The 13,183-nt window shown below is 38.6% G+C and overlaps 1 protein-coding gene across 3 annotated transcripts in view; it reads right to left on the bottom strand.

Annotated features, from left to right (window-relative positions):
• The window catches only part of CD276 (CD276 molecule), a 46,514-nt gene extending 35,230 nt beyond the window's left edge, over nucleotides 1-11,284 (bottom strand). For 2 of the 3 annotated variants that reach the window (XM_053717322.1, XM_053717325.1), the window contains exon 1: nucleotides 11,135-11,284. In XM_053717322.1, coding sequence (XP_053573297.1) covers nucleotides 11,135-11,210 — 76 coding nt within the window. In that variant the 5' untranslated portion in view covers nucleotides 11,211-11,284. Of the gene's footprint in view, nucleotides 1-3,995; nucleotides 4,063-11,134 lie in introns of all 3 variants that reach the window. The other variant, XM_053717324.1, reaches the window with a different exon arrangement.
• Nucleotides 11,285-13,183: the final 1,899 nt, after the last annotated feature.

The following is a 13,183-nucleotide window of genomic DNA, read 5'->3' as shown; positions in this document are numbered from 1 at the left end:
CAAGCCTGGGCGAAGAGAGAGAGTCTGCCCCCCACTAGATCCGTTTCCGGATCGGGGGCCCTCACTTCATGCTGTCTTAGGGGCAGCAGCAGGTTTTCTGGCCTGCTTGCCCTTGTTCCAGGTCTGGTTAGGTTTCCAGCCTTGTCTGTAGCGAGCAACAGCTCCTTCCTGTTTTGGAGCAGAGGAAGTTGATGCTGCTCCTGCCTTGAAGTTACGAAAGGCACGAAAATTAGACTGTCTAGCCCTAGGTTTGGCTCTGTCTTGAGGCAGGGCATGGCCTTTACCTCCCGTAATATCAGCGATAATTTCTTTCAAACCGGGCCCGAATAAAGTCTGCCCCTTGAAAGGTATGTTAAGTAATTTCGATTTAGAAGTTACATCAGCTGACCAGGATTTTAGCCACAGCGCTCTGCGTGCCTGAATGGCGAATCCGGAATTCTTAGCCGTAAGTTTAGTTAAATGTACTACGGCATCAGAAATAAATGAATTAGCTAGCTTAAGGGTTTTAAGCTTGTGTGAAATCTCATCTAATGTCGCTGAGTCAAGGGTCTCTTCCAGAGACTCAAACCAAAATGCTGCCGCAGCCGTGACAGGCGCAATGCATGCAAGGGGTTGTAATATAAAACCTTGTTGAACAAACATTTTCTTAAGGTAACCCTCTAACTTTTTATCCATTGGATCTGAAAAGGCACAACTATCCTCCACCGGGATAGTGGTACGCTTAGCTAAAGTAGAAACTGCTCCCTCCACCTTAGGGACCGTTTGCCATAAGTCCCGTATGGTGGCGTCTATTGGAAACATTTTTCTGAATATAGGAGGGGGTGAGAAAGGCACACCGGGTCTATCCCACTCCTTAGTAACAATTTCAGTAAGTCTCTTAGGTATAGGAAAAACGTCAGTACTCGTCGGTACCGCAAAATATTTATCCAACCTACACATTTTCTCTGGGATTGCAACTGTGTTACAATCATTCAGAGCCGCTAACACCTCCCCTAGCAATACACTGAGGTTTTCCAGCTTAAACTTAAAATTTGAAATGTCTGAATCCAGTTTATTTGGATCAGATCCGTCACCCGCAGAATGAAGCTCTCCGTCCTCATGCTCTGCAAATTGTGACGCAGTATCAGACATGGCCCTAGCATTATCAGCGTACTCTGTTCTCATCCCAGAGTGATCTCGTTTACCCCTAAGTTCTGGCAATTTAGACAAAACTTCAGTCATAACATTAGCCATGTCTTGTAGAGTGATTTGTAAAGGCCACCCTGATGTACTTGGCGTTACAATATCACGCACCTCCTAAGCGGGAGATGCAGGTACTGACACGTGAGGCAAGTTAGTCGGCATAACTTCCCCCTCGTTGTCTGGTGAATGTTGCTTAACATGTACAGATTGACTTTTATTTAAAGTAGCATCAATGCAATTAGTACATAAATTTCTATTGGGCTCCACCTTGGCTTTTGAACATATTGCACAAAGAGATTCCTCTGTGTCAGACATGTTTAAACAAACTAGCAATTAGACTAGCAAGCTTGGAAATACTTTTCAACTAAATTTACAAGCAATATGTAAAACGTTACTGTGCCTTTAAGAAGCACACAAAAAACTGTCCCAGTTGAATAACAATGAACCGGATTAGTTATAGAAACCAAATTTAGCAAAGGATTGCACTCATTAGCAATGGATGATTAACCCTTAATATCAGAAAAAAACGGATAACAATTGAAAATATAAGCGTTTTTATCACAGTCAAAGCACAGTCTCACAGGTCTGCTGTGAGTGATTACCTCCCTCAAAACTAGTTTTGAAGACCCCTGAGCTCTGTGGAGACGTCCTGGATCATGCAGGGAGAAAAAGGCAGACTGTGACTGAATTTCTGATGCGTAGTAAAAGCGCCAAAATAGGCCCCTCCCACTCACACTACAACAGTGAGGGAAGCTCAGTAAACTGTTTTAATTTAAAACAAACGACAGCCATGTGGAAAATAATGCCCAAAACAATTTTTCACCAAGTACCTTAGATAATTAAACGATTTAACATGCCAGCAAACGTTTAAAATCTAATTTATGAAATGTCATTAAAAGCCTGCTGCTAGTCGCTCACACTGCAAGTTAGGCTAAAAGTTATATGCATACAGTATTTTCCCAGTGAAGTGCCATTCCCCAGAAATACTTAAGTGTAAACATATATACATATCAGCCTGATACCAGTTGCTACTACTGCATTTAAGGCTGTACTTACATTATATCGGTATTAGCAGTATTTTCTCAGTCAATTCCATTCCTTAGAAAATAATATACTGCAACATACCTCTTTGCAGATGAACCTGCCCGCTGTCCCCTGATCTGAAGTTACCTTACTCCTCAGAATGGCCGAGAACAGCAAATGGATCTTAGTTACGTCCGCTAAGATCATACACAAAAACTCAGGTAGATTCTTCTTCAAATTCTGCCTGAGAAGAAAACAACACACTCCGGTGCCGTTTAAAATAACAAACTTTTGATTGAAGATATAAAAAACTAAGTTTAATCACCACAGTCCTCTCACACGTCCTATCTATTAGTTGGGTGCAAGAGAATGATTGGGTGTGACGTAGAGGGGAGGAGCTATATAGCAGCTCTGCTTGGGTGATCCTCTTGCACTTCCTGTTGGGGAGGAGTTAATATCCCATAAGTAATGATGACCCGTGGACTGACTACACTTAACAGGAGAAATAACTGCACTTCCAAGATGTGATCTGCAGACACTTTAGAAGCCATTAAAAGGGACAGTCTGCTTGAAATGTTTTATTGTTTAAAAGATAGAGGCTGCCTCCTATCTCAGAGCATTTTATTAGCTTTTCACAGCCAGACAATGCTAGCTCATGTTTGCCTAAAGATAACATTGTGCTCACTCCTGTGGAGTTACGCATGAGACAGCAGTAATTGGCTAAAATGCAAGCCTGTAAAAATCACTGAGATAAGGGGACAGTCTGCAGAGACTTAGATACAAGGTAATCACAGAGGTAAAAAGTGTATAAATATAACAGTGTTGGTTATGCAAAACTAGGGAATGGGTAATAATTGGATTATCTATCTTTTTTAAACAATAACAAATTTCAAGTAGGCAATACCTTTAAGCAAGCTGATCCCAAGGTGGTTTTTAGCTTTCACTAGTATGCTTGTCTCTTGTGGGATATTTACCACCTCTGCAACTGTATTACCGTATATGCAACTCTTAATAGAGGAACAGCAGACTGACTGCTATACAAGTCACAATGACAGTGTAGCTCATAACAGTAGATTTGTCCCATATAAATACTAAAATCTATAAAATCCTATTAGTAGCTACCAAAACACTGCTTACAATGTTTTCATTTTGAACATTTCTTTACATTAGTAAAGGGATACTGTACATAATGTTTTGCTAATGTGAATCTTAAAATGTAGCATTTAAAACATGTTTAAAAAGCTTTTAACATTTTTACATGACAAAAAAATATTTTCAAGTGATAGCAAATCCGAGCGTTAAAAAAATGCTAGGATTTACCATAACTAAAAATAAACTAGAGTTTCTAAAAAAATAAAATAAAAAAGGGCGTTAAACTCACCCTTTTGGTGCCGCTGCTCCTTGCTAAAGTCAGCAGGCCCAGCCCACGGCACAGCACTCTTTACCAATGAGGTGACGTAAGGTCACCTACGTGGGCAGCCGGAGGCACTGACTTTAGCGAGGAGCCACTCATTTAAAGTCCAGGTTTTTTTTAGTGAGGTTAAATCCAAGTGTTTTTTAAACGCTTGGATTTATCATAACTTTAAATCAAAACTATACAGTAGTTTCAGTATATTTACTGCTAGTGCACACTGGCTAATAAGGTCACAGATCTATTGGAGGAAAGCATCCAAGCCTGTCAGGATAACATTTATTTTAAAAAAATAATAATAAATAACTATAATTTTTTTTAAATCTGTTATTTCATATTATGATACGATACGTTTTACAGCCCTATTAAAATCACTTACCGACCACAGAGAGAAAAAGCGGAAGTAGACACAGGCAAACCATGCCGAGAGATCAGATGTCAACGAGCTAGGACAAGAGAAGGCACAGGAATTGAGAGGTGACATCAAGGGAAGTAGCAGATATACAGATGGACAATCACCTTCTGGTCCTCTCTGATGTCACTTCCTACAGGACCAGTTTTTGGAATTCTGGGGCCTACTACAAACCTGCTGATTTGTAATTTATAAATTGCCCCCCCCTCCCTCCAAAGAAAATTCTCCCTCATGTATCTACCAAATCATTCATTACATTTAAAAGCTACTGAAATAACGGAAGTACTTGTGTTTCTGACTAATATGATCCTTGATATGGTCTAAACAAGCAGTCATGTCTAAAGTAATTTTGATTTTATTTGCTGTTACCGCCTTTTTAAATTACCTCTTTTTGAATGACTTTTACCTCTGTAATTACCTTGTATCTAAGCATCTGCAGACTGCCCCTCATTTCAGTTCTTTTGACAGACTTGCATTGTAGCCAATCAGTGCTCACTCCTAGGAACAATCTTATCTTTTGGCACACATAAACTAGATGTAAAAAAAAAACTATCAAAATGCACTGAGATAAGAAGCGGCCTTCAAGATCTTAGAAAATAGGTTTAGTGTTTAACAAAGAATACCAATAGAACAAGGCAAATTTGAAATACAAGTAAACGGTAAAGTTATTTAAAATTGCATGCCCTATCTGAATCATTCAAGTTTCATTTTGACTTGCTCGATTGTCAGCTAAATTACATTAAAAAAGGGAACAAATAAATAATGAAAATAAATTGTAAAGTGATTTCCTTACACATAACTAAACATTTTATATAAAAATCTCAAGGTGTTTACTGTACCTTTAAGCCACCTGCAGGGTTAAACAAACAGATGTGCGACATTGGTAATGTTAAAATGACTTGCTCTAACGAATTAGAGCTTTTTATGTTTTCACTAGGGCGGCCCTTTAACTTATTAAACAATAAACTTGTTATTTGGCTAAAAAAAAATCTGTCAACAAAAAAGAATTGTGATATTTTAAAGGGATAGGAAAGTCAAAATTAAACTTGCAAGAATCACATAGATCATTCAATTTTAAGACACAAAATCACTTCCATTTTCAAATGTGCTTTGTTCTATTGGTATCCATTATTTAACATGAATACACACAAATCCTTCACTAGGGGGAGCTAGCTGGTGATTGGTGCCTGCATACATTTGTTTCTTGTGATTGGATAACTAGAGTGCGATGCTGTTCCTTCAGGAAGGATAACAAGAGAATAAGGCACATTTGATAATAAAAGTAAATTTGAAAGTTGTTTAAAATTGTATGTTTTATCCGAACCATGAATGACATTTTTGGGGTTTCCTGTCCCTTTAATGGCATTTACGAGAGTGGTTCAGTAGAAAATGAAGAACTATCTATTTATAGTAAAGTATTATTTAAATAAAATCTCCCTTTAAAATTAGTGCGTCTTTATAGTTTCTATAGTTACCAAGATTGTAATATATTGTCTTTGTGCTAAAGTCCCTTAAAGTTATACTGAACCCTAATTCGTTTCTCTTATGATTCAGATATAGCATGCACTATTAAGCAACTTTCTAATATACTCCTATTATCAATTTTTCTTTGTTCTCTTGGTATCTTTATTTGAAAAAGCAGGAATGTAAGCTTATGATCCAGCCCATTTTTTGGTTAAGCACCCTGGGTAGCGCTTGCTGATTGGTGGCTACATTTAGCCACCACTCAGCAAGCGCTACCCAGGTGCGGAACTTAAGATGGACCGGCTTGTAAGCTTACATTCCTGCTTTTTCAAATAAAGATACCAACAGAACAAAGAAAAATTGATAATAATAGTAAATTAGAAAGTTGCTTAATATTGCATGCTCTATCTTAATCAAGAAAGAAAACATGTGGGTTCAGTATCGCTTTAATTACCAGTATTTCTATTATTACAAATACTTAGAGTCGTATATAACAATATGTACTGCGTGACAAATTATGCTGCTGCATCATGGTGTATTGTCACCTGGTGTATGTCTATATATGTAGATGGTATACAAGGGATTCTGTGGCATTATTAGGTCTGTAATAGGATGCTGTATAATATACGTTGCAAGAAGAAGAAGAAAAAGCAGGGCACTTGTTCTGCTCTGGGAACTGGTGTGCATTTAAAACTTGCATAGATCTGGCCTGTGATGTGATCATAGGAGTAAATTAGAAAGTTGCTGACCTATCTGAATCATGAAAGAAATAAATTGGGTTTCTTATCCCTTTTAAGTGATGGTAAACTCTCCCCTTTAAAAAACAGATCCGGTGTTCTGGTAAGAGGGCGAACTTTTGAAAAGAGCGAACCATGTCACTTCCTGTGACGTTTCATCAGCTGTTTCACACATTTTGGACCTAACGCGCATGCGTGCCAGCGTCATCACATGCCTGGCCGCATACGTCACTGCTAAAATATTTATTGCTGTGAAATTAAGGAACCCTTTATAGAGCGCATGTGATTTTGTATCATAAATGGTGCGCTCATGGAAAGCTGTTTATTAGGCTCCTCGGCAATACTACTACTGTAAAGCTGAGTCTCCGTCGGAGCCTGTGAAAAGCTGCATTGGATCATCAGAAGAAGCAGTGGCTATAGCCGAGTGGCGGGGGCTGCTTCTCATGCACGAGCACGGTGACATGAAACAGCAACACTTATACAATATTTTTTTTATTGTTCAAACTGTTTGATTGGTCATAGAAACATTGTTATGTCACTGTAAAGGGGATATGTATTATTGTATGGCAATTGGCAAAGCGGGGCGCAGTACAACAAAGGGTCCTGGAATTACACAAGTCCCGAAATTGTAGCAGTGACGTGAGCGGCGGTATTGACAGATTTCAAAATCCTACGCATGCGCTCTTGAAAGGATCCAGGAATTTCACGGCTCTCAAAATTGTAGCAGTGACGTATGCAGCCAGGTATGTAATGACGCTACCATGCATGCGCATTACGGACAAAATTTGTGAAACAGGTGAAGCTACGTCACAGGAAGTGACGTAGTTCGCCATTTTCACAAGTTCGCCATTTTCCCAGAACACTGGATCTGATTTTAAAAAGGGGAGGGTTTTCCATCATATTAAATTCCTGTTTAACTACATACATACATAAAACATAACATTTAAATATGGTTGCATAAAGCCCCAATACTTAAAGGGACACTGAACCCAAAAATTTTCTTTCGTGATTCAGATAGAGCATGCAATTTTAAGCAACTTTCTAATTTACTCCTATTATCAATTTTGTTCACCAAAAATGGGCCAGCATCTAAACTTACATTCTTGCATTTCAAATAAAGATACCAAGAGAATGAAGAAATTTTGATAATAGGAGTAAATTAGAAAGTTGCTTAAAATGTCATGCTCTATCTGAATCACAAAAGAAAAAAATTGGGTTCAGTGTCCCTTTAACCCCTTGAGTGCTAACGACGGCTCTGAACCGTCACAGAGTTTCCCACTCTGGTGCTAACGACGGCTCAGAGCCGTCGCTAGCACTCTCCCACATTGAGGGAGATCTGGGGGCTCCCACCCGCTCCTACCCCGGCGATCAGACCTGCATAGTGACAGGCATCGCCGGGGCTTCCCGTTTTGCGCGGTGACGTCACGCACAATGACGTGATGACGTCACCGCGCAACTTTATTAACAAACTGACAATACAAAGTATAGGGAAAGGGGGCATGCTGCTTAGACGCCTGTATCTCAGGCATCTAAGCAGCTACAGACCCCCAAGACCCACCACTGGAAAGGTAATCGTCTAACCTTTCCAATGAGTAAGTCTTGGGGATCTGAAATCAAAAATATAAAAGTTAAAAAAAAAAAATTTAAATAAAAAAAAAAAAAACCTTAGCACCCAGGTGAAAAGTGCGTAGCACTCAAAGGGTTAAAGGGACGCTAAACCCAAATTGTTCTTTCATGATTCAGATAGAGAATACAAATCTAAACAATACAATTTACTTCTATTATTTATTTTGCTTCATTTTTTAGATATCTATAGTTGAAGACAAAAGCAATGCACATGGCTGAGCCAATCACACAAGGCTTCTATGTGCAGCAACCAATCAGCAGAGCTTATCTAGATATGCGTTTTAGCAAAGAATATCAAGAGAATAAAACAAATTAGATAATAGAAGTAAATTAGAAAGTTGTTTAAAATTGCATGCTCTTTCTAAATCATGGAAGAAAAAATGTGGGTTTCATGTCCTTTTAACCCTTTAACGACCGAGGACGTGCAGGGTACGTCCTCAAAAAAAGACAGTTAATGCCTGAGGACGTACCCTGCACGTCCTCGGTCTGGAAAGCAGCTGGAAGCGATTCTGCTCGCTTCCAGCTGCTTTCCGGTTATTGCAGTGATGCCTCGATATTGAGGCATCCTGCAATAACCATTTTTAGCCATCCGATGCAGAGAGAGCCACTCTGTGGCCCTCTCTGCACCAGACATCGATGGCTATGCTCGTTGGTGGGTGGGAGCCGGTGTGGGAGGCGGGTGGCGGCCATCGATGGCCCTTGTGATGCGGAGGGGGCCGGATCGTGGGCGGGGATGGCCGGGGACGTGCACGGGGAGGGAGCGGGTGGGAACCGCTACACTACAGAAATATTTTTGTTGGAAGTGGGAAAAAGGGGGGTAATAGATTATATTTAAAAAGATCGGTTAGGGGGTGGGGTGTTGGTCTGTGGGGGGGGGGAGCTGAACTACAGAAAAAAACTAAAATAAATAAAAAACATTTTTTTTTTTGCAAACTGGGTACTGGCATTACCCAAGATGCCCCCCAATAAGGCAGAGGGGAGGGTTAGAGAGCTGTTTGGGGGGGGATCCTACATAGCAGCATATGTAAATATGCTTAAAAAAATAAAAAATATTCAAAGATACCTTTTATTTTAGTAATGGCAGACTTTCTGCCAGTACTTAAGATGGCCGGGACAATTGTGGGGTGGAGGAGGGAAGGGAGCTGTTTGGGAGGGATCAGGGGGTGTGATGTGTCAGGTGGGAGGCTGATCTCTACACTAAAGCTAAAATTAACCCTGCAAGCTCCCTACAAACTACCTAATTATCCCCTTCACTGCTAGCCATAATACACATGTGATGTGCAGCAGCATTTAGCGGCCTTCTAATTACCAAAAAGCAACGCCAAAGCCATAAATGTCTGCTATTTCTGAACAAAGGGGATCCCAGAGAAGCATTTACAACCATTTGTGCCATAATTGCACAAGCTGTTTGTAAATAATTTCAGTGAGAAACCTAAATTTTTTAAAAAGTTTGTGAAAAAGTGAACAATTTTTTTAATTTGATTGCTTTTGGCGGTGAAATGGTGGCATGAAATATACCAAAATCGGCCTAGATCAATACTTTGGGGTGTCTACTACACTACATTAAAGCTAAAATTAACCCTACAAGCTCCCTAATTAACCCCTTCACTGCTGGGCATAATACACGTGTGGTGCGCAGCGGCATTTAGCAGCCTTCTAATTACCAAAAAGCAATGCCAAAGCCATACATGTCTGCTATTTCTGAAGAAAGGGGATCCCAGAGAAGCATTTACAACCATTTGTGCCATAATTGCACAAGCTGTTTGTAAATAATTTCAGTGAGGAACCTAAAATTGTGAAAAATGTAACGTTTTTTTTTAATTTGATCGCATTTGGTGGGGAAATGGTGGCATGAAATATACCAAAATAGGCCTATATCAATACTTGGGGTTGTCTACTACACTACACTAAAATTAACCCTAGAAGCTCCCTACATGCTCCCTAATTAACCCATTCACTGCTGGGCATAAAACACGTGTGGTGCGCAGTGACATTTAGCAGACTTCTAATTACAAAAAGCAATGCCAAAGCCATATATGTCTGTAATTTATGAACAAAGGGGATCCCAGAGAAGCATTTACAACCATTGATGCCATAATTGCACAAGTTGTTTGTAAATAATTTCAGTGAGAAACCTAAAGTTTGTGAAAAAATTTGTGAAAAAGTGAACAATTTTTTTTATTTGATCGCATTTGGAGGTGAAATGGTGGCATGAAATATACCAAAATGGGTCTAGAGCAATACTTTGGGTTGTCTTCTAAAAAACAATATATACATGTCAAGGGATATTCAGGTATTCCTGACAGATATCAGGGTTCCAATGTAACTAGCGCTAATTTTGAAAAAAAGTGGTTTGGAAATAGCGTAGTGCTACTTGTACTGATTGCCCTATAACTTGCAAAAAAAGCAAAGAACTTGTAAACATTGGGTATTTCTAAACTCAGGACAAAATTTAGAAACTATTTAGCATGGTTGTTTTTTGGTGATTGTAGATGTGCAACAGATTTTGGGGGTCAAAGTTAGAAAAAGTGTGTTTTTTTCCATTTTTTCATTATATTTTGTATTTTTTTATAGCAAATTATAAGATATGATGAAAATAATGGTAGATTTTGAAAGTCCATGGCGAGAAAAACGGTATATAATATGTGTGGGTACAGTAAATGAGTAAGAGGAAAATTACAGCTTTCACCCCAAAAATGAAAAAATAGCCTTGGTCCCAAACGGACAGAAAATGGAAAAGTGCTGTGGTCATTAGGGGGTTAAATCAGGAAAAATGTGTTTATATTGTACATATTTTACGAAAATGTAGACTATATATATATATATATGTATATACACATGATTACATAGTGTGTGGTTATACACAATAATGATACACACTGCATACTGTACATGTCTCTATTAACTACGCCCATATCAGCGATCTCATCTGATCTACAGAACAGAATTTATATATTGTGCCCACGTCCTCTTTGTGAGGTTTGCCTGAGGGAGAAGTTTCCTCTTTCCTGTCTGACCTCTCCCTTATCACATGCCATGAATCAAGCAATACAAAAGATTCCGAGTATTGAATGTAAACACAAGCAACAATATAGATATATTTTTATATTGCACACAATACATCAGTGACAGTCACACGGGACCCACCGCTAGATATGTACCTGTTCTATCGCACATATTCACAGAATTGTTTTTAGAGTCCGGATGCTAAGGGGTTAACCAGAATCGTATCAAAGCAATTACCATTAACTTACTCATCTTTAAACTAAGAGATCTTACCCAGCCAGCACTGTTGAGAACAGATAAGTGTAGTAGAGATTTCACCCTTCTGCCTAGTCCTCTTGTCTTGTCCCATCCGTGGTCACGATAGCCACAGGAAGCGCACTCATTGACTCATTCCCTCCCCCTCACTGTAGACTCCATGCTTGTCCTCCCCTCCATCCCAGTAGTGATATCACAGGGTGTGTGTATACGCTGGGGGGAGAGAACGATGCGGAGGATCCATTGGCTAATGCATAATAACAAACGCCCCCACTATGCGAAGAAGAGGTGGCAATTAACCCATTCATTGCATTGTCCTTAAAATTAGAAACGGACCTTCATAAATAAGACCGTTATGTACATTATAATAACACTAACCTTACCTAATACACGTTTCTCATTTCGATCTATTGTTACATTTTCTCTCTATTTTACTTTGTGCCTCACTCTCCTGTCACAATCTTTTTTTCTCTGTTCCACTTTTTTCCCCTTCTGTTCACTTGCTCTCTCCTTCCTTCCTCTCTCTGCTGCCCTCAATCATTATAGGTGCTTTGTTATATTCCTGTCTCTTTCACCCACCTAAAGTTAGATACTTTTTCGAATCGTTATTTATTATTCAAAAACTAATGGTGATTTCCATGTTAAAGGGACTGTAAACCATGTAAATTAATGAATAACAAATTTAAATTTATAAGGGATGTACTAAAAGGAATGACAAGGGTGAATGACATAATGGAATGCCCATAGACTTTAATGGGATGTAAAATTAAAAGTGTTAAAGCAACAAAACTATGAGACATATTAACTAGATATTTACTAGATATGTTCCCCAGGTACAGTAGCATATTCTGAAAGTGAGATTATGTCAGATTATAGCTGCTTTCTATGGAATGACAAGGGTGAATGACGTAATGGAATGCCCATAGACTATAATGATATTACATTTAAAAGTGCTATAGCAACAAAAATATCAGACATATCAAATAGATATATACCAGATATGTTCCCCAGGTACAGTAGCATAATCTGAAAGTGAGATTACGTCAGATTATATCTGCTTTCTATGGAATGACAAGGGTGAATGACATAATGGAATGCCCATAGACTATAATGGGATTACATTTAGTGCTATAGAAACACAAATATGAGACATATCAAGTAGATATTTACTAGATATGTTCCCCAGGTACAGTAGCATATTCTGAAAGTGAGATTATGTCAGATTATAGCTGCTTTCTATGGAATGACAAGGGTGAATGACATAATGGAATGCCCATAGACTATAATGGTATTACATTTAAAAGTGCTATAGCAACAAAAATATCAGACATATCAAATAGATATATACCAGATATGTTCCCCAGGTACAGTAGCATAATCTGAAAGTGAGATTACGTCAGATTATATCTGCTTTCTATGGAATGACAAGGGTGAATGACATAATGGAATGCCCATAGACTATAATGGGATTACATTTTAAAGTGCTATAGAAACTAAAATATGAGACATATCAAATAGATATTTACCAGATATGTTCCCCAGGTACAGTAGCATATTCTGAAAGTGGGATTACGTGAGATTATAGTTGCTTTCTATGGAATGACAAGGGTGAATGACGTAATGGAATGCCCATAGACTATAATGGTATTACATTTAAAAGTGCTATAGCAACAAAAATATCAGACATATCAAATAGATATATAACAGATATGTTCCCCAGGTACAGTAGCATAATCTGAAAGTGAGATTACGTCAGATTATATCTGCTTTCTATGGAATGACAAGGGTGAATGACATAATGGAATGCCCATAGACTATAATGGGATTACATTTTAAAGTGCTATAGAAACTAAAATATGAGACATATCAAATAGATATTTACCAGATATGTTCCCCAGGTACAGTAGCATATTCTGAAAGTGGGATTACGTGAGATTATAGTTGCTTTCTATGGAATGACAAGGGTGAATGACAAAGTGGAATGCCCATAGACTATAATAGGATTACATTTAGTGCTATAGAAACACAAATATGAGACATATCAAGTAGATATTTACTAGATATGTT

Source organism: Bombina bombina, chromosome 6 (assembly GCF_027579735.1).
Source record: "Bombina bombina isolate aBomBom1 chromosome 6, aBomBom1.pri, whole genome shotgun sequence".
Lineage (NCBI taxonomy): Eukaryota > Metazoa > Chordata > Amphibia > Anura > Bombinatoridae > Bombina > Bombina bombina.
Note: the sequence above shows the minus strand (reverse complement) of the source record. Positions and strands in the feature narration are given on the sequence as shown.